Source organism: Strigops habroptila, chromosome 11, assembly GCF_004027225.2.
Source record: "Strigops habroptila isolate Jane chromosome 11, bStrHab1.2.pri, whole genome shotgun sequence".
Lineage (NCBI taxonomy): Eukaryota > Metazoa > Chordata > Aves > Psittaciformes > Psittacidae > Strigops > Strigops habroptila.
The window spans coordinates 4,843,238-4,869,812 of NC_046360.1; the positions used below are offsets into that span (position 1 = coordinate 4,843,238).

General features: G+C 41.2%; 1 protein-coding gene across 3 annotated transcripts in view; it reads left to right on the plus strand.

Annotated features, from left to right (window-relative positions):
- Positions 1 to 26,575, plus strand: part of TMEM132C (transmembrane protein 132C) — a 207,296-nt gene that overhangs the window by 44,753 nt on the left and 135,968 nt on the right. For all 3 annotated transcript variants that reach the window (XM_030500747.1, XM_030500748.1, XM_030500749.1), the window contains exon 2: positions 14,024 to 14,912. In XM_030500747.1, the coding sequence (XP_030356607.1) occupies positions 14,024 to 14,912 (889 nt within the window). The remainder of the gene's footprint in view (positions 1 to 14,023; positions 14,913 to 26,575) is intronic.

Sequence of the window (26,575 nt, forward strand, 5' to 3'; positions counted from 1 at the left end):
TCAGAGAGGGCTGGTGTAAACAGACTTCCTCCCTACCCCACTTGCAAGCCTTGCTTTCTGTGGAGAGCAAGTACCATGCATTTTCACAGTGAGCAGCTCAGCATTTACAGCATCTTAAAACTACTCTTGTTCTTTTTTTCTGAATGAGGATCTCCAGAAAACCAGCACAACTGCCTGCTTGGATTACAGTATGTGACATTTATTACAGCTGCCCATGAATGGAGTTCATACGTGGCTAAACAGCCTTAGCAAACTGAAATACAGACAGGTTTAAATAGACTTATAAAAGAAAAAAAAAATATATAGCAGTCCAAAAGCCCTACAGCTGGCAAGAGTGTTAATACAGTACTCCTGGACTTCAGGGTGGCATTGGCTTTATATTTATTTATTGAAAACAAAAATGATACCCAGTTAAGTTTTGGCTCTTGAATTTGCATGACCTAGTGGCTTTTGTACCGCTCTGCTTTAGCTGGCTAGCTTTACTTGGGGAAACAAGGAGTCAAAAGGAGCTGCAGGATAGGCTTTGTAAACTGGTCAGTATAGTAATAGTTCCCTTTTTCTTTTCATTAATCTGATTCTATTATTTTGTAACTAAGAAGACAAAACTGCAGATGTGGAGGCAGCAGTGAATTTTATGTAACCCCTCTTCTAACAGAGGGGTTTCCTTTGTTCCTGTGTGCCCAGAAGCCACAGGCATCTTTAATCATTGCTGGAATTGTATTGTCTTGATCCAACAGCCATGCTAGACCACAGTCTTTACTGATGCAAGACATCTGGCTTTAGTAAAGTTACAACAGAGAGAAGGTATCTGGTTTTTTGCTTGCTGAGACATGATATAACCAATCGGTCTGAGAGTTAGTTCAAGAACCGAGTTTACAGTTTATCATATAAAATGAAGTGTATGTATGTGTGCACCAATACATATTGCATGTATGTTTGCACATCTACATTTTTCACTATGATGATACATACTATTGTTGTCCCATAAAGAACTGTATGATTTCTTTTATGTAAATAAGAACTAGCAGAAGAATGGTTTTACTTCCAGAGAAGCCTGTATCATAGGCCAAACTCTGGTTGTGGAGCCCACTAAGAACTTGAATTAACAGTCTGATAAAATTTCTATGGCAGTGAGACTTCTGAGAAACACTGCCTGGGAATGAGCAGTTGGGGTCCAGTGTAGAGCAATGGGAGAAAATACGTTTGGGTAGGCAGAAGCATGCAACAGGCTTGTTTGTGTGTTACTGGAGGAGTGCAAGAGGCCTCCCTCCTATTCGATAGCATAGAGAGTCACCACTGCTGGCAGTGGGGACAGCCATTAGTGGTGGCTCAGGGGGGTGAGAGCTGTGCTGAAGGCCAGGCTCTTACAGTAGCCTTTTGCACTGTGAGTATATCTTGGTCTTGTGGCATCTTGCTGACAATAGACCCCTGAACACTTCTGATTAAATCAGTAGGTTTTATTCAGCTGTAACCCCCTCCTCTGCTGCTAGTCTCTGTGGTTGCCCGCTGCAAAGCCAACAGCGTGTTGGCATGTGCAATGTTGCCAGTAGTGAGCAGACAGTATTCCTTGTATCGAGACATCTTTAGCCACCCACATCAGCTTCTCTGTCCCTTAGAGGGCAGATTAAAACACGCCTAACGCTTAATAGCATAAATCCTGAGGAGATCTTATGTAAACATATTCAGTGAGCGCTCATTAATTTCCCTTAGGAGCCTGGCTGAATGAAGATGGTTTTCAAAGAAAGGGAAAAATTAATTTCATCTTAAGGACTGCATCTGTTGGAAGAAAAATTGGAGGTGCTCTGTGCTTTTAGCTCTGTGAATTAGGGATCTGTGGCATGGGCGTGGGGGAGGAGAAAGGTTTGGAAGTTATATGAGGAAAGGACAAAAATAGAACTTGCAAAATGTATAGCAGGGCTCTATTTCATTGATTTGCAGGGAGGTCTCGCTGATTCTTGAACAACAGCACTTTAGGAGCATGACACATTCAACCTCTTACAAAGATGGTACAAGTAATTTGCTCTGTGCAATTTTGTGGCACTCAGCATAGCAAACTTGCATCCATTACTGTCATTTGCCTTCAGCAATGACTTTAAGGACATTTGGGAAGCAGCACTAAGGTAGGATTCTTAGCAATGGAGTCCATTTTCTACCAGCCCCAGAAAATACAGATTTACTCTCTTGTACCTCCAGAGGTATGCAGGCCAACTTTGCCTCTTCCATTAATGCAATCTATCATTCCTTCTTGAAGACTCACCAGGCTGTTGCTCTGCTTTGTACACTGGATCCAGGTTCTTGTTGGGTATCTTCATCTTAGGCATGCCTTGTTTTTTGACTTCTGAATTTATTAATTTGCTACAAACTTTGTCTTGGAAAGAGGAACTTGATCTCATTGGCCTCTGCATCCTAATTCCAAAACTGGAATCGCCAGATGTCTTGTCCCAGATACTTTCTTCAGGTATGGCACAGATGGTGCTCTTTGGTTTGACCCTTTCTAGGCAGATTATAACGAGACAATTAAAGCAAATGAAAGAGACTTTAGAGAGGGACTTCTAAATCATTTTCTCTGCCTTAAACAGTAAAAACAGAATTAAAACCACATGTACATAATTCTTCTGCACTTCCTCACTATGATTAGGTATTCTGTCAGGTCTGCTTGTGCCCTCTGGAGGATTCCTTCTTCTGGATCTTATTCTTCCTTTTGTAGTTCTGGCTTTCTCATACCCAGTACTAACACCACAACCACTGTACTGCTCTGTTCTTCCTGTCATTTCGTCACTCACTCCTCTGTTGCAGGTAAACTGGAGAGGAGATATTACAGAATAGCCACGGTTCAGCTACTGTGGGGATTGGGGCATAAGCACCCTCTTCCTTCCTGCTTCTGCCCCTCAGTACCAGCAATCCCCAAACAGATCAGCCAGTGGCTGCTATGGAGAGCTGGGAGGCTGCCACAAAGCTTTTGAGTCAGGCCAGGATACCTGGGAGAAGTAGCAATTCAAGCTTTGGGGAGTAGCTGCTCACCCTGGTATCCACTGGCCTTTGCTCTATTAGCAGCAGGAGCTAGGTCATCTTTTAGGAGATATCACCTTAAAACAAGCCCTTAGTGGTGCTATGACCACAATAACAGCAGTGCTCTAACCATGCCATTTAATTAATCCCTGGGAAAGAAGGTGTTTAACCAGATAGGTTTCCGCTTGGTTTCTGTCCTGCTGCTGTTCTGGTATGATGAGTTGCTTTGTGCTCTGTGACAAAGAATTACTTGGAGGTTAAAGGTGACATTGGGTTCATTTCCCAAATGGGCAAGGCTGTCCCCCACCCCCTCAGCCTCATTTCTCAATTAATCTCCTCATAAATCCTCATTCCATTTTTGAAATGGAGATGATTAGCAGGGTTGGAGCCAGGATATTGGGATATTCTGGCACGTTTTAAATCACAGCATGCATGCATGCAAGTATTTAATGCATGCAGGTATTAAAAATGTGCATGCATTATGTCTGTAACTGTTCCAGATTCCTCCATGGAGGAGGAGAAGAGAGTGAAGAAGGGTAAGTGTCTCTCTTCACTCTTAAATTAGATTTTCATATAAATAATAAACTTCTTTTTTTCCCCAGGAAGCAATTAGAAAAAATCTTTGGGGCTGGGGCACTGCTGGGATAGCACAGAGTGATTTCTGACTTTTATGGAACTTGATTGGTTTATACCAGCAGTGAAACTTTTCTAAGGATGAAATTCTGCAACAGTTAAAGCTGATCTAAGTCAGTACCTCAATGGTCTTTTTAAAGTAGATACTTTACACCAAATTTGCATAGATCCTAGAGATCCCAGGTAGTGAAGATTGAGGCATTTAGTTACTGCTTGGAAAAGCTGATGAAGTCTAATCTTGGAAGCATATAGCTTGTTGGGTTTAGCTGTGATCTGCTGTGTTACACCTCCCCAGAATGCAAAACAGCACAATTGTCATGTGGTGTGACACTACCTTAGGCAGTCATCAAAATCTTTTCTGTGTGACTCTGTGTGTAGATTTTATACACTGAAGGGTACATTGAGGGGTCTGCTGTCAAGCTCGAGCTTTGCAGATTCTAGACCTAAATTAAGGCAAACAAAACAAGGGATTCTACAAGTACTGGGTAGGATGATGAAAATAGTTTTTGCTAATAAAGTTTTTCTTCTTCTGAAAAGTAGAACTCCCTCAAGACCATAATATGCGAAGCTGAAAGGTTTACTGAAGGCATTTGTTTAAAACAACTCTTAATCCAAGTCACATAGCGCTTCAGTCAGTTATCAGTGCTCTTGTGTAAACATTCTCATTATGATGATAGCTCTAGGGAAAGTGCTATTGAAGAAATGAAACTGCTCTCCAGGAGGGGTTTTGCTCTGCCACAGGTATCTCAGAGAATCCATGTGGCAGTTGGTATGCTATTGGGCCTAAAGATAACTTGGATCACCTTTAAAACATAGGATGCTTGTGTTAAGGAATAGGCTGCATGATGCTAAAAGCTTATTTCAGTATTTCCAGTGATGTGGGGCTTCACGGTGTGTTTTAAATACATGATCTTGAAATCAGTTCCTTCCCAGATGTGATGCCCAAATCTGCAGCTCTCTTCACAGGTCAGGAATTCCTGTTGCTGCAGTTTTCCCACGGGCTTATATGGGAGGAAGTTTAAATTGCACAACCTCTAAAAATTTCATGCCACTTCTGAAATGCTTGTTATCAATCTACCTGTAAAGGAGGTTTGGAAATGGAAGGATTGGATTTGTGGATAATGACAGCAAACGAGCCCGAAGATGTCTGACTTCGGTGCTTAGCTGTGATAGAAACTCCTGGAAAACTCTTATTTAGTTACACTGTGTCAGTTCCCTATCTGGATGGTGGGAAGTTTTTTTCCATCTGTTGGGTATTTAATTGCTGAGGTGAAACGATAGGTCTGAAGGGGTTTATTTCATGGTACAATCCAGGACCCTGAGAATACAGGCCCTGAAACATGAGATGCCTGTTATGAACATGTTAAGGTATATGCTAAAAGTATATTATAAACCCTAGGGAAAGCCTGGTTCAGATCTGATGATCATGACCAGCCTCGGCATTATTCACTGCCAGTTCTACCCTGCTCTTTGAATCATGTCCCTTATACTTGTGTAATGCAGAGCATGGTGCAGGCTGAATCTCAGTGTAGGCTGTTCGGCACTAATGTAACACAAAGTCCTCTTGTTTCTGTCATAGAATGGTTAGGGTTGGAAAGGACCTTAAAATTAGCTAGGTTGGCTTTATTTTTAGTTAACTTCTCAATGTACCTATTTACAAGAAAAAACTATTCTCCTTTCTTCATACATGCTGTTAAGGGGAAAAGCTTTGTAATTAGTTCGAGTCCTTTGTGTCCTTTTTTACACCTATAAATGTAAAGCTCCATCCTGCACGGATCTCAGCACTATTCGTGCTGAGCTCTGTACTCCTGGTTTTTGTTGATTTTTGTGGCAGTGGAGAGTGCTGAGCCAATCGCACCATTCATGCTTTAGGACCCTAATCTGTTTTAAAACAAGGACCCTGTGCAAAGCAATTTAATGTCTAAACAGAGGAGTGAGTACTATCAGCATCTAACAAAGACTTAAACAGCAGAGGAAAGCACAGTGCTATTAAAAAATAGACACAGATCAAGGAATTGATACATTGCCAAGGCCAGAACTATTTGTTTCTTGTTTGTAACTTATATTTTACATGTCCCCATTTTTATGACACATAAAAGTCAAATCTAACTGTGATATTCATGTAAGTGATCACTGTGACATTCTGGCCTAGGCTTAAAATTCCCTGGGGTTTTTTGTGAGCCATCTTGTAGGGATAAATTTGCAACATCCTCTGCAGAGACCTGTCTTTAACACGACTGTGCTCCTGTGAAAATAAGGTCTTTTCAGCAGAGTGTCTTCAATGGGAGATAATCCAAATCTGAAAAGTTACTGGTTAAGTTAGAAAATCCTAACCATATTGCCGTGTTATCTACTTATTCCTCACTCTGTGACTTCCGCTGGGTTATTTTTGCCTGATTTAAGGACCAAAAAAACCCCAGAACAAATCTGTTTTACCTAGTCTATAGTCTTTGTCTGATGAACTCAGTGTTTTTTTAATCACAAGTCAATCAAACTTAGTGACAGCTTCTCTCATTTCATTGCTAAAGAAACTGGGTTGCAGAAGTTTCCTATGGCTGCCATATGTTTTTGATGGAGCTGTGAATAAACTGTGGTGTGCTAAATACATCTCCTCTTCTCTACAGCTATCAGATAGAATCAGCTTAGGTGTTATTTCCTTTGGACTTGTAGTGCTGACACAATGAATGAATGCAGAATCCATGGAGTTTACCACAATGAGACAAACAGCAATGGAACGAAAGGCCATTATATGACATTTTACCTACTGTGTGTTGCTCACAGGACACTGACATTTGCAGCTTCTGGCAAGGGGAAGAAAGCCTGAGTACCTGAATGGTGTCTATATAGAAGTTTTCCAAACCTTATCTCTTAACGAAAGCTTTCATTAGCAGAAATTCGAGTTCTGGATATTTATCTTCTACTCTAAACAGTGAACCAGCTTAAATATGTCAGGTGGGCTCAGCAGCACAGACAATGGGTAATGTCAGCACCGGGAGCAGGAGTGATTTCTGAAATCTTCACTGACCTTTGCATATACACTGTTGTTTTACAGACTTTTAAGGTCATCAACCAGTCTGAGAAATGGTTTATAGATTTCAGTCCTGAATGTCAGCCGGTCTTTGACTAACACATCTCAGTTAAAGGAATTGAGAGCGATAGAGAAGATAGGTTTGTAATAGGAGGATATTTTGGAACTTCTGCAGTCAAAGGGTGAGATATATAGAACTGTGGCCATCAAAAATCAGAGCTTTGTGCTCTATCATTAAAAGATTAGAAATGCATTTCTAATGTGTAGTTTTCTGAAGGTTTTTCTTGTGTTTCCAAATTAGACTTTATAGATTCTCTTTTCTGTTTGTGGAAAGGCTGTACATCACCAAACAGCCCTTTGTGGCTTATACACATGTGTCTATCGTGTCAGTAATCCTGAGGAAAATGGAACAACCTGACAGATGTTGGATAATGCTTTATAATGCAGAGGTCTAATCCTGGTTTCTCATAGATAACTACTAAAGCACGCAGTTTTACATGTAGTTAATGACATTACTCTAAATGGACTGTGTATCTTTCCAAACATTCAAATCACCAGTGTAAGTCCGGGTAAGTTCTTGGCCACTGTGCCTTTCTCCCTGGCATTGAGCTCTATCATCTAATCACACACTGTATGAAATGGTTTTTTAATCCACTTTAAATTCCCATTGTTCAGTTTTAGTGACTGCCCCACTGTTTGCTTGGTTTGAAGTGCAGAAGTTCTGGTGTACCTTTGTTCATTCGTTGGTTTACATGCTCTTATTCTCCTGGCAGTTCTGAAAGGGCTGTGTTCTGCCTCTGCTAGAGAAGGAGGGGGGAAGCATTCAGTTCTGTACTAAATCCACAAATGTCTGTTGAGATTTAGTGAAGATTTTGGCTGCAGTAATATACAAACAAAAATTTCATTAAGGATATGCTCTCAGTGTGTGAGAGAAGCCTATTTAATAAATCATTGTTGCAGCTTTTATTTTAACAAATACTGCATGAAATAAGTTAATCTGTCCCACTGAAATAAAATAGGGAATTTGTTAAAAAATAACTGGGTATAGCATATCCTGACAATCTGTATGTGGTGTGGTTTAACTGAACTCTGATCTAGGCTAAAAAGGGTCCATCTACATCTGGGCTTAAAAAAAGGCTGGTGTGTACTCCTATGTGAATAGGAACATACCATCCCAGGTCAATCAACAGAACACTGCAATTAGAAACATGTTTGCACTTCAGGTCTCAGTTTAATGAAACCTGGATTCTAAAAAGAACTGAGAAAATAATTTTGTTAGAATCATTTTTGTGACAAACTTGCCCTCATTGGGTCCTCACAGATATTTGAGAACAGGCTTCAGTTTCCCTCATATTTTTGCTGTGTGGATTTCTTTGGCAGCTTTTTTTTTTCCACAGTTTATTTTTAACTTCACAAATTGGTCTCAAGCATTCACCATAAGCACTTGACACTTGACATTGCCGATGTGCAATTAGTCAAAGAGTCTCTCTGTTCTCTCACTGGATGAGAAGGCATATCTGAAGGGCAAGCACGAGGAATAGAAAACGTGGGTTCTGCAATTACCCTGTAATGTAGGTTTTCCCAGAATGTTTTTTTGGAATGATCATAGAGCTATAGATTTTAAGCCAGAAGGAAGTATGAGGCTCCAGTTATCCCTGTACTTAAACAGTAACTTGTGCTGAGAAAAAAGTGCCTATCAGAAAGGAATCCAGCCTTGCTGTGGAGACACAAACAAGCCATTGCTCCTGTTGTTGAACAGATACTCAACCTCACAGTTAAAAATGTTCCATGTTATGAATTTGAGCTTATTTGGTTTTAAGTTCCATTCAGCCTTTCTAACAGCAAAATTCTCTTTTCTAGATGTTAAGAAGAGGGAATGAGAGTACAACTAAGGTTGTTTTGAGGTCTAAATGAATATAATTGCTGAGCTCTATTTCTAGGCAAAATTCATGCTACTATGATTTTCAACACTCTGAAGTCACTAAATGTGGTGCTGGTATAGAAAATGAAGGGAAAATCAACCAGAAAACATAACTGTTGACATTTTCTGGCAAAAGGAAACATCTGTGCTAATACAAGTGCATCTTTTCTACTTTTATTCTTTCCCTACTCTGTATTTCCTGAGCTGGAGTATGTGGTTTGCTCTGCAAGAGCAGGACAGGTTTGTAGTAGAAGGTGGAGTCACAGAAGAGAATTCAAGGGTGGGGACGTTTGTGAAAGGATGGTGTGTATAATGTGCTTATAGTACATGTAGCCTCTCTGGGTGCAGGGGCAGCGTGGGAATGGGAGTCCATATATGGAGGGGGGATGATATTTACAGGATTTGCAGGATATTAGGTGCTGGTGCTATAAAAAATATTAGGGGTTTTGTGGTTGTGGGTTTGGGTTTTTCTTTAGTTAAAACACTTAGAACACCAGTGGCATGGAATTTGGAACAAAAATCATTATGGTACAGCATTCATTCTAGCTACATTTAGGAATGGAGGACCAAGGCAGGGAGTAAAGCTCTTACACAAAGTAAGAAGACAATCCTGTGTTAAAAGTTACAGGGTTCTTGATGGCAGCTTCAGCTGTACTGATGTGCTTAGGGTAACAGGAGAACAGAGGGATAGAAATTTGTCTACCACTTTTCAGATGGTTTGTTTCCTGGAAGGAGTAATTATAAATGTGCCTTTGTGAGGGCCATACAAGGTGCAGAGAAAGCTTCTCACATTACTCCTGCTTTGCATAGGCAGATGTCTTCTGCTTCTCGCTGGCTTTCTCTGGCTAGGAGCCTCCTGGCTGAGGGGACAGGCAGATGGTTTCCTTGAAGGCTCAGTGGCTCATCAAACATCAGTCAGTGAAGATAATGGCCATTGGCCAGTAATCTCCCACCCACGGTCTAAACCCTTAATTCCCAGTCCAAAAGAGTTGTTTCAAACCAACGTCATAAAAGAATGGCTTAAAAATATTCAGCTTTTATGACTTACAGTGAATCTAGCGCCCAGGGCTTCAGCTCAGTATGAATTTCCCCTCAAAGAAAATTCCTCTTACACTGGAATCCAAAAAATAATAATACAGATCAGAATTTGCTGTTTCATATCCAGCTCCAAAAACAAACTTGCTAGGTTATAGGAATTTGAGCTGGTCTGTCACAATGGAGCCGGTGATGTGCTTAACAGATGCCCGTTTGGGCTCAGATGAAGTGCTGCAGAAGCATATGATGCCAGAAGAAGGATTAAAAAGTCACCAGGCTGTTAGAAAGGAGGAGTAATTACTTGTAAGCCTTAACTTTTGTTCTTGGCTAATACTAGCTTTGTTTGATGGCTCTTAATCTTTTCCATACTGGACTTCATCTCTAGACAAGTTGTAACTCTTGTTTGATAATGTAGAAGGATAAAGCACTTACTGCCTACTTGTAAGTCAGGCCTGCTGTAATCAGTTAGTCAGCAGTACAGACCCTCTGTTTCTGCATATCCTTTCTCACCCTTGGCTGTATTTTTGATTTCCATTTCAGTTTGTAAGGGTGCCCATGAAAGGAGAGTTTCACTTGTTTAAGCCCACTTGGGAGACCAACAAGCATCTTTCTTTAAGGATCAGGAGTCTTGAATGAATTATCCCGGGTTTTCTCGGGATGTTTATACCTTTTAGCTAAAGTGAGGAAGTTCAACTTCCATCATGTAAGTTTTATGTGTATAACTGTGCTTAGAGCACTCCTGTCCCAGAGACCGAGATCCATTTCACTAATACAACTGTGACTGTGTTAGAGGCTGAACTGGCAGTGAAATACTGCTCCCACAACTTATGCTGTCATAGGGATAAAACACCTAAATTTACACCTTGCTTTAACATGAACCTCTGGAAAAGTGTTTCAGTGGTTGGGCAGAAAAAAGTTTGAAATGGAGATAGACAAAGTAATTTTGTGCTTAATGATTATTTAAAATAATAACTTGTGATGTTAAGCTCAGAAAAAATGTGGCCTCTTGTTTGAATTCTCTGATAAAATAAAGAACTTTGTGGTTGAGCTGATGGAGCATACAGAAATGCTCTCCAGAAACATATAATTAATTATGCCAGGGCATGAAGGTTACTGGGTAGAGATGAGGAGTATAGAACAAATCCCTTAAGTGATGGCCTGTAGTTGTTGGTCACATTGTTGAGATACTAAAATAAAATAGACAATTTTAACTACTGGTTTATCAGTAAAAGGCTTAAAGTGCTTAAATAAATTGTCTAAAGTACAGCCATCACTATGGAAATATAGCACTCCATTATGTGTGGTATGAAAGTGGGTGGAAATCTTCAGACTTCAACAGAAAAGCAAAGCTTTTTCTTCTTTCTGCTGTCAGTCTGACCACAGAGGTTTTGCTGCTTGCCTTATTAAAGCAGGACTTGCATGGCTGTTTTTCTTACTATTGGGCCAAGTCCTACATACCTCATCCATGGGACTGATCCGGGATAAATGGAGTGCCTGCAAAAATGGGACCACTGTCTGTCTGAGGATAACATGCTACAGCAAAAGTCCTGGGAATTGCAGAGAAACAGCTGCTAAGTTTCAAGCATGGATCCTGATGAACAACCCTTTGAAATCACAGGATTTCACTTATCTCTGCAGCCTGCTGAGTTTTATTTCTGTTTGGGTTTTGGTTTGGTTTACTTTTATTGAAAACTTCAGCAAAATGTACCGGTGTGCTTAAGTCAAGTAATGCCACCATTCATGGACGTGCTTACGTGCTTTAACTAGAGCTTGCTGCCCTCTAATATACCAAGGCTCTCGACCTGAGACAAGAGGATGCCTAATAAAGAAATGCTCACGATTTGTGAAGCTAAATTCAGTAGCCAAACCGAGCAGTAAGAAGCTGACTTGTGTACCAAACCAGGTGTTTTTAAAAGAATGCTGCTACCTGTCATGTAAATGCACACGACTGCTCTTTGCAAGGGGCTGCAGGCTGCTGACCAAATCTCAGCAGGATCATTCAGGGCAAGTGAAGGGATTTAGAGAGGAAAGTGGGACCAAATGCTGCTGTTTCAGTGAACCAAGTTCTTGTTCTGCTCCTGGACCAGAAGAAATATGTAGATTTTGCCGTTTTCTTGAAAGGTCCATGGTCCAATGTGGATCTTGTTTGCACTCCTCATTTGTTACAGCACTTTGGAATGTAACCCCAACAGATTAATATTTTGATTCAGCTAAGGGGAAATCTGTCAGCTCAGGGGATGGCATCTGTAGACTCCTTTCCTGTAGAATTAAAATGTATGCCATTGGAGATGGCAGATTGGAGCCTTCCAGGATTGTAACAGTGTGCTAAACTGATGTTGTATTTTAAATGTGAATCTGCTTGGCAGAGAGGCTGTGGTGCTGGTAATTCACTGTGCTGGTGTTTTCATTGACAGGCCTCTTTTTCTTTTTTTGCCTTTTATTTCTTAATTTTATTTTCATTTTTGCTCAGTCATGGCATTTTTCTTTTATGAGAACTAATTCATCCAGTGGTGGTGCATGAATTAAACATGAGTGAACAGATCTTAATTCCTTTTTCAAATTTATGGCTGCTGTCCTTTGAAAACTCTGATTTCCTCCTCCTCCTCCACGTTTGTTGCTTTCCTTTTTCCTTAATTGCCAAACACCTGCCTTCCAGAGCTCTTCGCTCTCCCTGCGCACTACCTGTGTGCACACTCAACAGGATTGAGGTGGTGTCTGTCAGCAGCAGTCATGTGGTGTAATGATAGCTACTGATTTTTTATTACTTGAAAACATTTAATTAAATTTGGCTGCATAATTAGCATGCCTGAAGGACAATGAATCTGTTATAAGCAAAAATCCTCAAGCTGCAGACCTCTGAGAAAGCTGATAAGAGTCTGTCTCTGTAGGGCTTTCTAGAGATCTTCAGGTGTTCCTGAGTTTCAGCTGAATCTGTGCATTATGCATTGCCCTTAAGGTTGGCTTTCTTCCTTAAAGAGCTGAACTTACACAGAACCATAAGTCCTGACTCTGATAGGATTCCCCAAGGACATTGGAACTGACATATGTCTGAGAGCAAGGTCTGTTTTTAAATACTAAAGACAGTCTATCACTAGATGCATCATCTCCCTAGTAGATGCATTCATCTACCTTCTGTACCTATAGTTAATCTCTTTTAATATGAGTTAGGAAGAGTGTAATGAGTAGTATTAGGTAATCAACATGCTTTAACTGTTCTCCAATGTTATCTACTCTAATTTAGGTAACAAATTTAACCTTTTGACAGTATGTGTTGTTAATCTTTATAGCAGGATCTGATATTCAGCTGAAACTTAAAATCAGCCAGTATGTACTAATTTATCTCTGTGTGCATCTTCTGTATTAGTACTCTTTGAAATATTTCTAGCCTGTGATGTGCATCTGCATTTAAATTACTTAGAAAGCTGTCAATGTTAAATTATGGAGTCATAGACCATAGTGCTAGAAACAGTAATGCAAGAGCAAGGGTTCTTGACAGAGGAAGAATGTGAAATAGTGCGTGTGTCACTTATTAGAAAAGCAGTTTCTTTCTTTGGCTGTAGAGCAGAACCTATCTTTGATCTCCTAGCCAGTGTTCCTGCAGGGCTGGTGATTAGCAGTCCTCTGGGAGCTGTGGTTCACTGGACCGTACTGACGTACCGAATGCCTTATGCATGCTGTAACTGAACAGAAGGATTAGAAAGGCAGGAGGGAAGTTCCTAAGTGGGTGGAAAGTTTAGAAGGGGGTGGTATAAGCAGAAAAAGAGTGGGGAAGGTGAGCACGTGGGTGGTTTAAAAGACACCCTGTTTACTTACAGAATTGCTTTTGGAAGAGTGACTTTGATTTGTGACAAGTCCTTAAGAGAATTGGTGTGTGCAAACTTACACACGTTAGCTTGACATTTTGTTAGGGAGGCGAGACACTGCATAGGAGTGACAAGTAACCTGTTTATTTCTCATCCAGGTGATAGTCAAAGTATTCAATGAACATTTTCCAGATCTGCTGCATATTAGCAAAGCACTGCTGCAGCTCAGTTCAGCCATGTCCAATGGCTATTGGGACAAGCATTGTTTCTGCTTTGTGAACCTTCCTCTTCTTACTCCCTCTGGGAGCATGAATGATTGATTGTGCTGTAGACAACCCTTTGTACATCACCTGTGTGACTAAACATTTGTCATAGATAAATGCAAAGCAGTATTAGAGCCTGCATTTTTTTGTCTTTTGTGAATGTAATGCAAAATAAAAAGTTGGCTACATCTGAACATGCAGCTACACTGTAAATATTTTTTGCATGGAATAATTCTTGTCCCTAACTTACCAAGTAGCTCCACTAAAGCTGTAGTCCCTTTGAACCTATAAGCAGATTTGATCTAATTCCTATCACCTTTTCTCTTAACAGTGACCGAGTGTCGAGGGGTCTTGAACAATAACCAGAGATTTTCTTCATTACCAACATACCTACCTGTGAGCTATCGGATCTTCAGTGCGGAGACATCTTTCTTTCTCAAAGAAGCCAACCAGGACTTCATGAGAAATTCCAGTTTGCAGTCCAGGGTGGAATCGTTTTTCCCATATAAAGCCAAGAGACCACCTGTATTAAACGCCAGCTATGGACCTTTTTCTGTTGAACAAGTTGTGCCCCAGGACCTAATGTTAACTTCCAACTTTTTTGGATCTGCCAGCAAGTTTACTTATAACTGGAAACTTCAGGCCTACATAATGAGCAACAAAATTTACCTGAGCAAGCCCAAAGTGCAGGTGCTGTTCTACATCGTGGGCAGGGACTGGGATGACTATAGCACCACGGAGCGGCTGCCCTGCCTGCGGGTGTTCGCCTTCCGAGAGACGCGGGAAGTCAGAGGCAGCTGCAGGCTGAAAGGGGACCTGGGGCTGTGTGTGGCAGAGCTGGAGCTCCTGCCAAGCTGGTTTAACTCTCCCGTGGTTGTCACGGGCCGTAAGAAGCCACCAGATCAATTTGATGGGAGCCCTGTGGAGCTTTACTATACTATTCAACCGGGAGATGAGAAGGGAGAGTGTACCGCTGAGGATATAAGGAAGGGGAATGCTATCCGGCCAGGAAAAGATGGCATGGATGAAACCATGTCCCACTTACAGAGGATTGGATCTGTCAGCCTCTATCGAGGCCAGGAGACTTCTCAGCTAACGGAACTATGGCTGGATAGTAATATTGTTGTCTGGTTGCCCTCAAAGCCTGTCAAGCAAGGGGAGGTGGTAAACGTTTACGTGACAATTGCCAACAATTCTACAGTGGATCAGTTTATACTCAGGTATAGTAGGTTGTTTCTGCATGCTTCTAATGTGCTAGCACACAAAGATGTTGGGGACGTGGTATGAATCTCAACCAACTCGATGGTAAATCCACACTGAAAGTTGCTCCTTGCCACTGAAATACCTTATTTTCCCCCTTGAACACTACAAAGAGGATTGAAAGCCTCCATCACTAGGAAGCTTTTAACACGTATGCCATGCTCTTCGTCACATGCCCACATTGTGCAACCATGTCCAAAACACAGCAATTGACTGCTTTAGTGGGGCCATGTCTGCACAGTGATGGGCAGTAAGGCACCAGGAAAGTTCTCTGCTTTACATGGCTTTTAAAATCAGGCTTCTATTGCACAGGCATGGAGTTTAAACATAGCAAAACTTCAATTACCTGCTTTTCATTAAGTGCTCTGACAGAGGCCTCTCCCACACAGAGTGGTTTTGTTATGAGACCTCTTTAGGGAGGGGTTTTAACTATCTGCTTGTAGTTGTGTGTTGGCAAAGAGAAACACTACTTACACCCTTTAAGGCCTAATGTGTTTGATATTGCTGTTGATTGTAAGGGACTGTTAGAAGTGAGTGCCATTATTTTGGGCAGGAGTGGTGAATACAGGACCTGGGAACACAAGCACTGCCTTACTGGGTCAGATCACTTCCCTTTTATTTTCTTCTTTAGCAGTTTCCCTACTGATCAGATGAAAATCCTTTGAAGATGACAAAGACTGGGAAACTTGTTAATCACTGAAATATTTTATGTATCTTTTTTCCTTGTTACCAGGCTTTAAATTCAAGGGAAATTTCCACGGTGATAAGCAACAATTGCTCTTTAAAGCCTCAGGGAATCGGAGTTTCCTGGAAGATTCTGCACATGAAAGTATTTATTTCTAAGGCTTATATGAATTAGATTAATACATAGTTGACAACTACCGAGGAGAATAGCCTTTAGAACAGGAAGTGTCGCTTGGCAGATAAAAGGCTTCTATTTTAAAAAAGAGGGATTTTAGTCATCCCAGAATCGTTCTGATGTTTGCAGCTTTGGTTAAATTGGCGAGATAATCTCTCAGACACCTGTTTGCTGAGTGAAACCTCCGTTATAGAAGTCTTTTTTTCCTGACGTTGTTGCTTATCTTTTATTGAAAATCCTTTTTCACAAAGTATTAGAAACAGAATAGTTTTCCACATAACAGGCGTAGCTGTGGTGAAAGAAGAAATCCAAAGGCAATGAACTGGGTATTTGCTGGGTGGATGGGAGAGGGGATCACCCTTTGAAGGTCTGTGTCACGGTCTTTATTTTCCTGAGAAGTGAGCTGAAGATCAACAAGCTTGTTGAAATCTGCTGATATATTTCTTTGCTCAGAAATGAGTCTGACACTGCCAAGGCAAACAATATCATTTGCATGCTGAGAGGTGCAATAGGTAGAAGATACTAATGTTGGACATCAGTAGTAGCCTGTGTGACTTGCTGCTATGGACAAAATGGATTGGCTTTGGTTTGGTTTTGAGAATAGGTGACATTTATTTGAAGTGAATAATCTGACATTTGTCGATAGATTGGTGGTTCTGTGCAGAGCTCAGGCCACATTCTCTTGCTGAAACACCCATTTGGAGAAAAGAAGGTTTGCATTTTTATGTAAAATTACTTTGAACCAAACACAGGAACATGAGGCTGAAGAGACCAAGATTATTTTTAAAATGGCTTTTGCTTGCTTCTGGTGGGGCTGTGGAGGTGGTCATTGTCTTGAGATGTAGTATAGACTGACTCATGTTCTGAAAATCAGGGCTGTTCAGTGTGCTTCCTCCTCTCCACAGCCAAAGGCAAGAAAATCAACGTGAGATAGTCCAGAGCAATCTTGGGTTTGAAAACATTGTCTTGCAGGTCTGTTAGTCTCTTGTATCTACCAAAGACACTGATCTGTGCAGTTGTTAAGGCATCAGATGGAAGCTTTGCTCAGGGTATCCAGGAGGGTAATTACACATAAAAGAGGCGGAAATAGTTTTAACTGTTTTCTTGGCACTTCAATAGGAAGGGGCAGCTGAGCCCCACTGCAAAAGTCATGTGGGACCATCCTGTGAATCCTGAACTGTGTGGCTCATTCTGTGGGCTGTGAAGGTTTCTTTCATAGTTTTCATGGCTGAGGGCTGGTGAAAGGCTGGCAAAGCCGACTTAAGTTCTGTGGTGGAAATCCATTGTCTTCAGTGAAAATTCCTAGGTGTGAAAGAGCATGGAATTTGACTCAGGAATCTATGAAGTGCCTACATCTTACAGGTAAAAAAAAAGCCAAGCAAATATAGAAGCCAGGGAGTAGCCAGTGCATATGCTGGGTTTGCCTACGGGCTCCTTTAACCTTCTCTGTGGCCATTGCCTGGTTAGATGGGAGGCTGAATACTCTCATGCTCACGGGTTCCCAGCAGAGCAATCCCTACATCCTATGACATGCATTCACATTTAATCATGCTAAAGTAAAACACACCACACATTGTCCCCAGGCACAGTGGGTTGGTTTATTTTCTGCTTCTTGTATATTATTCATTGAAGTATTGCAACATCCAGTGCTGAAGCAAACAGCGTGTGATCATTGCTGGGGTGGGGGAGAGGGAATAATAGCTACAAATTTTCTCTGGCAAAAGGAAAGTAGACTGGTCTCAATGACCTCATACCCACAAATCATGGCAATTGAAACCATGTTCTTAAGTTGGGTCTTAATTCAGAATCCTGTTACTGTATCTATAAATTTATCAGCCCAAGAACACCAGTAAAGTCAAAGAGAATGACTAATATGACAGGGAGTGAAGCAAATTATGCATGATAGTACATTAGCGCAGTAGGAGCACTGTCTGAATAAACACAGATCATCTTTTCTTGCAACTAGTCAAGCACAGGGCTATTGTGAAAGCAGTTCAAACAATACTAATGGGTTACAGGCTACAGGTCCTGTCCTGCTGTGTTGCCTCTGATAAGTCTTTACAGGCATTTTCTATGTGCAAAATAGAAAATGAGAATAGTTGGTCAGCATCACTCTCAGGAGTGGGAAATCTGTTTTCAGACCTGCTCCTAAAAGACTTTGATGGGAAGGGGTTGCAGGTTTGCCATATATTATCAACAGTAATGAATGAGAAAGTCTTGATTAAAGAGCTAAAGAAATAGAGAGGGTGGGGAAGAGAATATTTCACTGCATTCCTACCATGGGGAAGGATTTCTAGGCCTCCAAAAGAGAGATGAATTACACTTACTGCTGGCTGCTCAGAAGGGGAAATTACTGATGCCTCCTCTAGCAGTTGGGTAAACTATGAACAGAAGTAGCATCAGTATAGGACAGAAAAGCAAAAAAACCTAGCAATATTTAAAGATCATTTAGGTGTTCTGTGCACTTCCCAGAGCTGTTATAAATTAACACCATTGGCTTCAGCAGAGCTGCCATGATTGATTGTCGCTGTGTACATGCACTTTTGTAATCTACTTATTCTTTTGGGTGTATTGTCTGTGAGGATTAGAAAGGAAAATCCTTAGGGCAAGACCCTGTTCTTGAATGCTTTTATGAGCTGCCCTCGCACCCAGCAGGCTACAAATAAGGGAAAAAATAATAAACTATACTGAAAGTAAGCTATTCTTGTGAGGTTGACTTTCAGAAAGTAACACGTAGCTGCGTGTGTATGCTGAGATATTTGAAGGTAAGCAGGAAACTGGGCACTCAATTTCCATTTGTAGTACTGGGGAGTTGGTGAGCTGAGTGTACTAGGCAGTTTGAAAAGGTTGGCCTGTGTGCATCACTGTGTTTGTTCTGTAGCTCTAAATACTTTTCCAGCTACTACACCGTTAAAGGATCCTTCCATTTGTTTTCCATGGCGTGACATGCCACATTTGATCTGGCAGAGCACTGTTCAGCACAGGGCCAAAGCTAAAGGTGTGGGAGTGCTAAGTGTTTTATGTTACTTTGCTGGGCAGCAGCTAATCTCTAACTCACTCTAGAAGGTGCTGAACCACCAGATAACCCGATTTACAGGAGGTATTGAGCAGGATAAGTAAAGAGAAAAGGGATGAAGTTGTTATCTGTCCTGATTAGAGAAAATAAGTGAAAGACACTGGTACTTTTTTTTCCCCTCAGGCTTCTTATTACAGATTTTGCAATGCACCTCATTGCATCTGAAGGGCTGTAGGTTGTAAACAGTGGTACTGGATTACCTTTGTCCTGCAAACTAAATCAACCCAAGACAATGGATAATTAGTAGTGATAATAAATCTACAGGTTAGAAGAGGGATAAAGGATAAATGCAGTGAGGAAAGCTATTAAGCCCATCAGCTGAGGCAGCTTTATATGTGAGTTCCTAATGAGTATTGACAGCAGTGCTATGTTGTGTAGTATTGAGAACAGCTAAAAACCAAGAGGAAGATGCACACATGGGATAGCTCTACAGAATACCCATAGCTAGAAAAAGTAGTTATAACATCTGGGTACTGCCTACTTGTAAATCCCAGTATTTTGAAGACTGGATTTTGTTATCTGGCCATAAATAGCCGTTTTGGAGCAACTGGCCGTGAAACAGGGGTATCTCCAGCACTAATTCTGCCTGGTTTGCATGGAAGACCTATTGGAGCCTTCTTAGGGAGTAAACCACTCAAGAGGAGCAGTCTGTGCTTGGCACTGCCCTCAGCTGTTTTACCTGCTGTATGTAAAAGAAACAAAAGTAATAACATTTTCAAGCAATTACTGTTCAATTTTAGGTACTGACATTTTATTTCATCATATAGGTGAGATTAACCTTTAGTACCCTGAAATTTACCTGTGCTTAACTGTTAGTTTGTCAGTTTTTAATGCTACAGTGTGGTAGCATCACTGCAAACACAAGTGACATTGTAAAGACCAACTAAAACTGAAGTTAACCAGACTATACGAAACCAAAACCAGAGCTGAGTTCACTCTATGTTTTGTGTCAACCCATAACATGGAACATAATATCCCAAGTACCTATTTTCCAGAGTAAATGGAATGCTGATTTCCGACTGTGAAATGAAGTGTGCACTTTTGTAATGCTGCCTCATATTTTAAAACTAATGCAGCTGAGTGAAATGAAGAGAGACACAACGATTTGGTGGGATGCTCTTCTGGGCGTGCATTTGTGGCTCCAGATGTGAACTGCAACAAAACATTTTTTCATTTCCTATGCAGCTTTGCATTACTTAAATATTTAAAAGTGATTTCACTGCACAAAAGCATGTCTGTTGAAATGTGAAGGGAGAGGAGTTTGAAGCCCTCACACTTGGTTTTTGCCTCCTTATGGTGCATTTTTGGTTCCAAAGAAGGTCTTGTCTTCAAAAATTCAGACCCCTAGTTTTACCTCTTAATATTTGTAAAAAATATCACAGGTATTGTCTCTGAAAGCTAGATTGCCTTTTATATAGGGCCTTAAACCTTCTCTTTAGACATACATCTTGTATCCTGAGGTACAGATAAAACTTTCAGTGGCTAATTTGTACTTACACTATATAAAAATAAAGCATGTATGACAGGCAGTCGGGAGAGCAAAGTGCTGTTTGTTCTCACCTGAGATACAGTTTCTTCATTCATGTTTCCATCTTGAATAAACAAAATGTAAACCTGCTGACTGAGTCAGTGTTCTGCTCTCATTTTTCTTTGTATCTCTTTTCAGTAAAGTCAATTGTTAAGTCAAGACTGGAAAGTAGAAGAAATTTGCTTGCGTAGGAACCTTTAGTTGGGGTTCAGAGGAACTGGAGAAACTCTTCCCCAGTCTTCCAACCCATCAAAGGAGTTTCCCACTTGTTTTATGGTGTTGGTAGGACCCATAAAGGCAGGTGCTAGGCCAGAGGTGGTTTGCAAAAGTATTCAGAGCTGTGAATTCTGGCTTGAAGGGGCTTTATATACTGCATTGATGAAGGGTTTCTATATTTCATTGTCTTAAGTCTTCTGAAACTTTTAATTCTTACTGGGGTTTAGTAACAATTCAGCTACAGGGGTACAGAGGAGCAGGTTAATGAAAGAGAGGTAGTGGTCTGGTCCTTATTGTACACTAATTAGGAAGTTCTCTTCCTTTTTCTATTCAGGACTCACTGTGTTACTTTAGGCTGATCACTTTATTCCTGCCTTCATCTTCATTCAGGGGAGGGACTGGGCTGTGCTCTCTGTGCACCGTTCAGTATAGCAAGTCTCTGGTCCCCACAGGGCAATCTGTGTCTTACATAATACAAGTGACAGTAAATCATACAAAAGTTGTTACACTGTGGGGATTCTGTTTTTTGCAAGTAACAAAGTGTAGTAGCACCTTGCAAGTGCTTCAAGATTACTCCAAAGTAAAAGTGTGGTTAAAAATTCATAGCAATCATGCTATCATTTCTTATGCTCTGCTTCAGTAAGCAGTGGGCAGATAGTCTGTTGAAGTACTCCTAATTGTCATTTACTAGAGAATATGACAGACTAACAGTAAAAGGGTAACTATTTCCCATATAACTTTAAAAAGCATTTGTGACGTAAAAAATGCTTCCTCAAAGCATTTTGAGAGAATGTGTTAATACTGTTTTGAGAGGATGGCATCACACTCCAGTTAGGTTAATTTCATTAGCTCTTAGCAAGCACTCTTCATGGACATCACTGTTGTACCAGAACAGCTGGGTCCTCCGAACAAATGACTCATCCTCAAAATGCTAAGCTGGTGAGGGTGTCCTTAAACAGAGACTGAGAAAAGGTGCTTCTTACCAGAACAAGTGAACATGTGTAGAGATTGCTGGAGTCTATGGTAGCAGTGAGTCAGGATTGGTAATGTTTTAAAAGGAACTGATTACTAACTTGAAATTGAAGCTGCCTATAAGAAGGGAAAACAGGTGCTCTTCCTCTGACCCTCTCTAAAAGCCTTTACAAAATGTGGTGCTTGAGAAACCTGAACAATTCCACTGACATCTCTAATGCAGTGTAACTCCTTAGTACTGAAAATAGGCTATGGATTTGTTGTTAGAAGGCTGAGTCTGTGTTGCTTGTTTTGGAAGTCATTTGCAGATTGACTGTGAGTGAATCATTGAAGCACAGCTTTGCAACCGTTAAACCAGGAAGAGGCTTCAGACCATGACATGTTCAGGAGCTGAGCATTAAAGTTTTATGGTGCTGATGTGCATAGGGTACTCACACTGAGGATGAGAAGTTATAGCCTCCCTTTTGAAAATGTTATCCCTAACACCCCAGTCAGCTGCCTGTGAAGTGTAAATCACATCATGCAGAAGTCTTACAATTAACTAACTCAGTGGTGTAATACTTGTAGAAATGTTCTTTGTATCACAAAGGGGTTGGCCATAAATGGAAGAGAACAAAATCAGTGCATTAGCAGTCAGCCAGGGAATTGCTAGCTCCCAATGCTGCTTCAGCTGCTGGAGCTGAAGGTTTTGGTTAACTTTTGGCAAATGCATGTGTATATTAGTTTCAGAAACTTCATATTGAGGTATCTTGTTAAAATTTCCCCTTGTAAGTAGTTTCCCCTCCCATCCCCTTTAGTCTCTGCAAACTAGTGAAGTCATTCCTGGCTTCTTTTCCAGCTATGCTGCAGCACGTGTTGCTAAATGCTCACTGGTGCCTCTGGCTCATCCTTCTGTTTTGAAATCCTGCTCTGAGGTGCAGTTGTCTCCCGCTAGCTTCCGCTCTGCCTGACCATTGCAAAAGCCTGTGCATGTGCAAGGCTGCTTAGAGATGAGATGAGGCACCTCTACTTAATTTCTGTTTAGACTATTAGCCATTTGTGTGACTCAAGTTACCACAGTTAATTAAATCCCTGGTTACCTGCCTAATTAGAAACAATAGTGGCTCATTAAAAGATCATGCCATGTACACCCCAGTCCTCCCAAACCAGCAGTAGGGAGGGAAACTTCGTGCTACTGGGAGTAGATTTTAGTTGAACCAAGATAGGTGTTTTCTGGCTATCTGAAAAAGGCTGTGATCTGATGCATTAGGGAATCTCCTGGGAATTCTCAGTGTGATTAGCTGACAAGCTGTTGGGTTCCAAGGCCACTGTAAGCAAGAAACTGTGTGAGCCTGTAAGTCTGAATGGAAGTTAGGATCCCTGAGAAAATTGTATGACAAAGCTTCAAAACCTAGTGCATCTGTTAAAGCTGTGAAAGCAGTAGCGACTTGCTGGAATGATGCTGGGAGGGACAACAGAAAGTCATAGGTTGGGGTGGAAGTATGGGGGGTAATCGATGAGTAGGTACCTGGCCGAGGAGAGCTGTAAAATCAGTTATATCTGTATTGTTTTATTGGTTCTTGAGGGGCTCATTATTTAAGACAGAAACTGCTGGATTGATTGAAGTTTCTATTTGGGCAGACTGCTGCTCCTCACTCATGACAGCACATACACAAAGAACTTAAATTGTTTATATGTTCTTATGGCACTTCACAGTTGAAACTTCCACAGAAGGCATGGGGATGGTGGGAAGTGCTGCTCTGCACTTGAGAGAATTTCTACACAATGTTGAGCTTTCCTAAAAGGTACAGGGTGTTTGACTCCAGTTTTTGTCAGGAGCTGTTACCTTCAGGACCTCATTGGGGTGCTCTGTATTTCCTTGAAATCCCACCCTGCAGTGTATGTGCTGTCTCTTCAGAGAGAGATGTGTGCTGCTCTGTGTGGCATCCTTTTGAAAAGAAAGTTGCATTTCTATACAGTTTTCAGTGCACAGAAAAGCTGTTTAATTCATAGTTTAGATAAGACTGGGTTAAAAAGGAATTCAGCATCTTTTATGTTTGTTTGTCTGGTTCCTGGTGTTTTACAAAATGTCTCTATTAGCAAAGCTGCCAGGGGGTTAATTTGCACTAACAGCCTAATCATCTCCAACAACATCATTTTAGGTTTTCATATTGCTGCTTAGATCAGCAAGACTAGAGAAAAGAAGGCTTGAGAAATAGTGTCTATCTGAGGAAAAAAGAAAGAAAAAGACAAATGGGGAGAGGCATTTCAGGCACAGCCCTCTGCATTCTCAGCTGTCAGGCTGCTTAAAAAGATTTGCTTTTTCTTACAAGCTCTGGCTCTAAGATGTAAGCCTTGATTTCCAAAGTGCTGTGAGACTGAGCTCTTTGTGCAAGGGACAGGCTCATTAAAGGGAATACGTGGTACACACACCACAGTCTAGAGCTCGATTCCTCAACCTCCCTGGTTAGTCGTTAAACAGTAACATAAACAGTTATGGATTATGAATCACAACTTGGTTTTGTAGATGAGAGTGCCTGACATACTAGACCATAATGTCATACTTAGTCTTTCACTCTCCCCCCGTGAGTGCTGAGGACCGCAGTTCAGCCCTTCAAGGTGATCATTAAGGCACAAATATTGTTGCTGACCAGCTTAAGGGGGTTTCTTATTTGCCATATTGGACATTTGTGGATCCTATGTTGAGGAAACTAATTTTTCCTATGGATTGCATGGTTGCTTAGAGAGGAGGCTGAGCTTTGCTGTAGCTTGTGAAAAATGAGGTGCTGTGATGCTAATTGCTGGAGTCACTGAGTCATTTGATGTGCCTGGGCTCAGCAGGTTGTAGAAATAGCACCAGTAGCAACAAAAATATTTTTCTGCTTGAGGTTATGTCTAGCTTAGAGAAAGCCCTGATTGCACAGAGAGTTCTTCCTATGGAAAGGAAACACCAGCCCACAGTAGGAGCCTGTCATTTAGGAACATACCTGATTTTAGTCCTGTTGAAAGTAATGAGAATATTCACAGGCTTTAGGCTGCTTTTAGTCCCTCTGGATTAGAGACATTCATGAGAGACCATGTTAGCACTAGCTTCTGCTTTTCGCTTCCATAGCTGCCTGATTACAGTTTTCCACTAGAAGGGAATGACCAAACTTTTGTTTTTTATATGTACTTAGCTGCTGTTGGTGTATGATGATGACAGTGGACAGTGTACGCTTACATTGTAATGTTGTTTTCTGAGACAGCAGATGATGAAAGGATGGTGCTAAAGTTTGAATTCATTTGTCTACTACCTGGTGAAGGGAACAGAGCTGGTCTGAACAGAGAGGCTCAGGGCAAAGAGAAGAACAGAGAGCAGGCAGTGTTACACAAGTCAGCTCTAGTGTCAGGAGGGTCGCACAACCTTGCGGGTAACATCATGGCAGCATTCAAGTATTGTGACTTGTGTTCTTGATGCTGGGCTTTGATTTACTGGTGGGTGCTGCTGTGCTCATGATGACACATTAAGGTGGCAATTCCAGACCTAACAAGCTCAACTTCCCAACAGAGTCACTGAAGGGAGTAGCAGCAACCCTGTGGCTTAGGTCCATTAGGGTCTGAGCTGGATGACATTGAGCTTCAAAGCAATTCCCTAGCGACTTTCATGCTGAAGTGTTAGTATCTCAAATCAAGCTGTTCAAAGCCCTAGCAAGGATATTGCAGGTGGCAATCTGGTGTGAAGGTGACGTGTAATCTCCATTTTCTAAGACTCTAGGGTACTGCTTAAGAGTTTTTCTCTTCTCTGCCTGAGACAATGCTATTGTAATTAACACTGGGCACAAATACTGTCATTGTTGAGTGAAGATTTTATCCGCTGCTTGCAGATAGTGACAGCTGGTTGATTTTAATATTTTCTGAAAGCTCTTTAAAGAAATCCTGAATAGTTGCTGAGAAATTAATGTGCCTCACCTCTCCATGTTACTAAAGTATGTCTGTGCTGTCATCTATACTTTGCATTCTTTAATCTCCATAGCACCTCAGGTGATGGGTGCTTTGTCCATTGCTATGGTAACAGTTGGTTTGATTTCTTACTCAAAGTAAACATTGACACAAACCCCACTGTAAAGTGTTCTTTTATTCATCGTGTATACCTAATGGATGCCATAGCTGTGCAAATATGTCATGATTGTAGTGGATAGAGAGCAATAAACTTGAAAGTCTAGTGCCCTACTATATAACCTTTCAACACACACATAATTTCATGTCAGCTACTTCAACTCTGTTTTTACTCCTACCCATGTTTAATTAGATTTCGAATACTTCAGGGTGGAAACAATCCCTGACTGTGTGTTGGTGAATGCTTAAGGAAAATGAGATCTAATAGCAGATGAGGCATGCTAACTTTGGTTTTGCGCTTAAACAGCTTCATTTTGAAGTTGAATTGATCCCATGAACTTTTGGCAGTTGTTCAAAATCCCTATCCTTTTCCCGACCGGTAATGGTGGGAGTAGCAGTACTTTTCCTGCGTTAGTACTTCTATTTCATTGCCTTAAACCCTTCAAATGTCTGATGAAAAGCAGTATGAATCTGTGGCACCCCTCCACAAGGCTCTGCGACGTGGTTCCCTTCAGACTGTGGTTCCTCAAAACCTGTGTGGAGTGGTGCAGATGCAAAAGGAAGTGTTAACAGTTCCTCCCTCGCAGTACGGAGGTGATTTGCTTTCAGTTTGCACAGCCAGCAGCCCCTGTGCTACCCCACTGGGGACAGCTCTGCAGTTTGGCTCTTGAACAGAAAAATGCTGTTGGAAGGTCCATCCGCAAGTGTGTTCTAGGGTTGTCCCTTCTCCCCATCCCAGTTCTCTTATAAATGTAGCAATTATCTTTTTGGTTTGGAGTTTAAAAATAAAAACATATCTTAGTTTTTGTCTACAAGAAGAAGCTTGCATGGTCTGTGTTATATTCTATACAGTTTTGGAGTGACTTGGATCCTCATTAAACATCTTTACAGCCCTCTT